This window comes from Etheostoma cragini, unplaced genomic scaffold (assembly GCF_013103735.1).
Source record: "Etheostoma cragini isolate CJK2018 unplaced genomic scaffold, CSU_Ecrag_1.0 ScbMSFa_4293, whole genome shotgun sequence".
Lineage (NCBI taxonomy): Eukaryota > Metazoa > Chordata > Actinopteri > Perciformes > Percidae > Etheostoma > Etheostoma cragini.
This window is the reverse complement of record NW_023268651.1, coordinates 1-3,667: the sequence shown is the minus strand read 5'-3', so window position 1 is coordinate 3,667 and position 3,667 is coordinate 1. Positions and strand designations below refer to the sequence as shown.

The 3,667-nt window shown below is 48.2% G+C and overlaps 1 protein-coding gene across 1 annotated transcript; it reads left to right on the top strand.

The window, feature by feature from the left end:
* The first annotated feature begins 18 nt into the window (after positions 1-18).
* On the top strand, positions 19-2,521 carry LOC117941100 (potassium voltage-gated channel subfamily D member 1-like). The gene is made up of 2 exons (XM_034866196.1): positions 19-268; positions 648-2,521. Exons 1-2 carry the CDS (start codon positions 60-62, stop codon positions 853-855), a joined length of 417 nt encoding a protein of 138 aa, XP_034722087.1. The 5' UTR covers positions 19-59; the 3' UTR covers positions 856-2,521.
* Positions 2,522-3,667: the final 1,146 nt, after the last annotated feature.

Below are 3,667 nucleotides of genomic sequence, written 5' to 3'. Positions count from 1 at the left end.
CCCCCCCCCCCTCACAGAACCACGAGTTCACGAACGAGATCAACTACAGCGAGCTGTGCATGACGGAGTCGGTGGGGTACCGGACCAGCCGCAGCACCTCCCTGTCCAGCCAGCAGGGGGCGCAGAACAACTCCACGGGCTGCTGCCCGCGCCGCGCCCGGAGGAGAGCCGCCATGCGATTGGCTAACTCCACGGTGTCCGTCAGCCGCGGCAGCATCCAGGAGCTGGACACCCTGCACGTCAAGACCACCTCCATACCCCCCCAGACGTAAGGACAGCCGAGGATTACTCAAGACAACACACACATGGAAATACACAACAGTCCAGAAGACACAAGGCCGCACCCATACACACAGATAAGCTACCTGTGGAACTCAAACTGTTGGTTTAAAGGTCCTGGAGCGTGCTTTTTCAGTTTAAACTTTTATTTGGGGTTTCCAGGACATGTCATTATGCTTTAATGTTCACAAAACCCTTTATATCCTCAAACTGTGTGAATATTCCTGTGTTGACACCCGACCCGATGACTCCCAGAGTCCCGGCCGTGACCCTGAATCTCTCGCGTCCTTCTAGTTTTTATTTGAAGTCTTTTCTCATTGTTGATGAACTAAAACCTCTTGTTTGTTTCGTGTGATTGTGTCTCTCAGCCGGTCCAGTCTCAACGCCCAGATGTGCGACCTGAAGCTGAACTGCGGGGATCCAGACTTCAGCGCTGCCATCATCAGCATCCCCACGCCCCCCGCCAACTCGCCTGACGAGAGCCTCCCCTCGTCGCCCGCCCCCGTCCCCAGCATCCTGCGCAACACCCGGGCCACCGCCTACACCCAGGACAACGTCAAAATCTCCTCCTTATAACCTCAGACTACGCCCGACCTCCCCCTCCGGACCCTGCTGCCCCACCAGCCAACCTCTCCGTGGACTCTGGACCTTTGAACCTCTGATCTTCAGCCCGGGGGACTGCAAGCTGAGATTTTGGGGCACTACCCAGACGGATACTTTGAGTACTGCTGGTCTGCGTTCACTTCCTCTCAACATTTTGTGGATTAAAGGAGACACAATGGAGACACAATGGAGACACAATGGAGACACAATGGCTTTTCCACACAGGAGGCGACACAACACGGCAGCAAACCGGAGCAAAAACTCTAAGACAAGGACTTAGAAAAGGAACAATGGTTGTTCTCCCGAAGACTTTCCACAGTCTTCAGGATCCCCTCCTCATGCATCTTACCTCAACATGTGTTGGTGTACCATCCATAAGGAGGGGATGTGCCTCCCTTTAGCAGTTTTAAATCTCATTGCACATCCTAGGAGAACTCATCCAATGGAAAAGGACACCAAGACTCCCAAAGATTGAGCTCGAAACCAACTGCCAGGTTGAATCATCGGGTTCATGTTGCGTCCTCCTCACCTTAGTCCTTAAGAGGAGGGCCACAAGAGGATTGCTGCTGCAGAGGACAACAGTATTACATTTTTACGTCTAAGCCTTGCATGAAGGGACTTAGTGGTTTTGTTTCTTTAAAAGAAGTTGGTCTGTTGGTTCCTGGTGAATCTGAAGGACTGCCGAACGCTGGTCTTACTCCTCCGTGATTGGACAGGGAAGTGATGGAGATGATCTGTGTACAACCAAGCAACCCTCAGTGGCTTCAGAGGCCGTGGCTACAACTTCTTCATCACTTTGGATGTTTGTTGTTGTTGTTTTGAGACAGCAGATGACGGCCAGCAGGCGGACGGTGTTCGGCTTTACCAAACCAGGAGGGTTAGGTTTCTTTTACAGCGACAGACGGGAGTGAAGTGTTGGAGCTCTTTTCTTTGAGATGTAAAGGATTTGTAGGTTTAAACCCCAACAATGGGTCTAGATGTACCTTAAACCACATGGAGTTGGGGAATATGAATGGATGATCTCTCCACTGGCTCCTGTTCAGCTGCTGAAGCCACTACAGGTCACATTTTAAGGAAAAGAAGGGAATCAGGAGCGAGGACTATCCGAGATTATCTGAAGGTTTCAAAATATCTTGGAGGGTTGATCCGGACGCTGCTGAGACAAATGAGTCCAACATAACGGAACTCTGAAATCTGGGTTTAACTGATCTGAGCTGAGCCTGAATACTGTTAACACAACGACACTGAGCTGATCTTTAGGGACTAAACAGAGTCCTTCTGAGCAGCGCTGGACTAACGTGGTTCTTAAAATGCAACTGTAGAGAGGACAAAGTCACTCTGGACTGGATTAATCTGGTTTCATGTGGACAAAATTCCTCTGGACTGGAATAATCTGGTCTGATGTGGATGAATTTACTCTGGATTGGATTAATCTGGATTGATGTGGATTTGTCTGGTCTGAACTGGATTAATCTGGTCTGATGTGGACGTGTTACTCTGGACTGGATTAATCTGGTCTGATGTGGACATGTTACTCTGGACTGGGTTAATCTGGTTTGATATGGACTTGTCTGGTCTGATGTGGACTGGGCTGGTCTGATGTGGACTGGTCTGGTCTGATGTGGACTGGGCTGGTCTGATATGGACTTGTCTGGTCTGATGTGGACTGGGCTGTTCTGATGTGGACTGGGCTGGTCTGATGTGGACTGGGCTGGTCTGATATGGACTGGTCTGGTCTGATGTGGACTGGGCTGTTCTGATGTGGACTGGTCTGGTCTGATGTGGACTGGGCTGGTCTGATGTGGACTGGTCTGGTCCGATGTGGACTGGTCTGGTCTGGCTGTAGCTCAGAAGCGTTCAAACTAGGAACGAAAGCCTTTTAATTTTCAAAATATGCAACATTACTCCGCAGGAAAACCGAATAATAAAATAATAATAATATTAATAATAATAATAATAACAAGGTTGAAGACGACAGTGACTAATGGACTTAAAGAGACGTCTCCGTTCTGCAACAGGTTTAAAGAGAGGGGGGAATGCAGCTTCAGGTCCCGACGCAGTGCACTCTGGGAAATAACACGTCTGTCCCGACGCCGTGCACTCTGGGAAATAACACGTCTGTTCCGACGCCGTGCACTCTGGGAAATAACACGTCTGTCCCGACGCCGTGCACTCTGGGAAATAACACGTCTGTCCCGACGCCGTGCACTCTGGGAAATAACACGTCTGTCCCGACGCCGTGCACTCTGGGAAATAATACGTCTGTCCCGACGCCGTGCACTCTGGGAAATAACACGTCTGTCCCGACGGCACGTTTCGATATTGCTTCAGTCTCGTTTATCTTCTCTCTATCTTCTCTCTATCTTCTGTTTATCTTCTCTCTATCTTCTTTCTATCTTCTTTCTATCTTCTCTCTATCTTCTGTTTATCTTCTTTCTATCTTCTTTCTATCTTCTCTCTATCTTCTCTCTATCTTCTGTTTATCTTCTCTCTATCTTCTCTTTATCTTCTGTTTATCTTCTCTCTATCTTCTGTTTATCTTCTCTCTATCTTCTGTTTATCTTATGTTTATTTTCTGTTTATTTTCTCTCTATCTTCTTTCTATCTTTTTTCTATCTTCTCTCTATCTTCTCTTTATCTTCTCTCTATCTTCTGTTTATCTTCTGTTTATTTTCTCTCTATCTTCTTTCTATCTTCTTTCTATCTTCTCTCTATCTTCTGTTTATCTTCTCTCTATCTTCTGTTTATCTTCCGGGGGACGGAGGACAGAGGACGGGGGACGGGG

Bases quoted from the DNA above. Each gene is read 5' to 3' on its own strand.
- LOC117941100 (XM_034866196.1), top strand. From the start codon at position 60: ATGACGGAGTCGGTGGGGTACCGGACCAGCCGCAGCACCTCCCTGTCC. The intron at 269-647 runs GTAAGGACAGCC...TGTGTCTCTCAG, and splicing joins ACCTCCATACCCCCCCAGAC to CCGGTCCAGTCTCAACGCCC.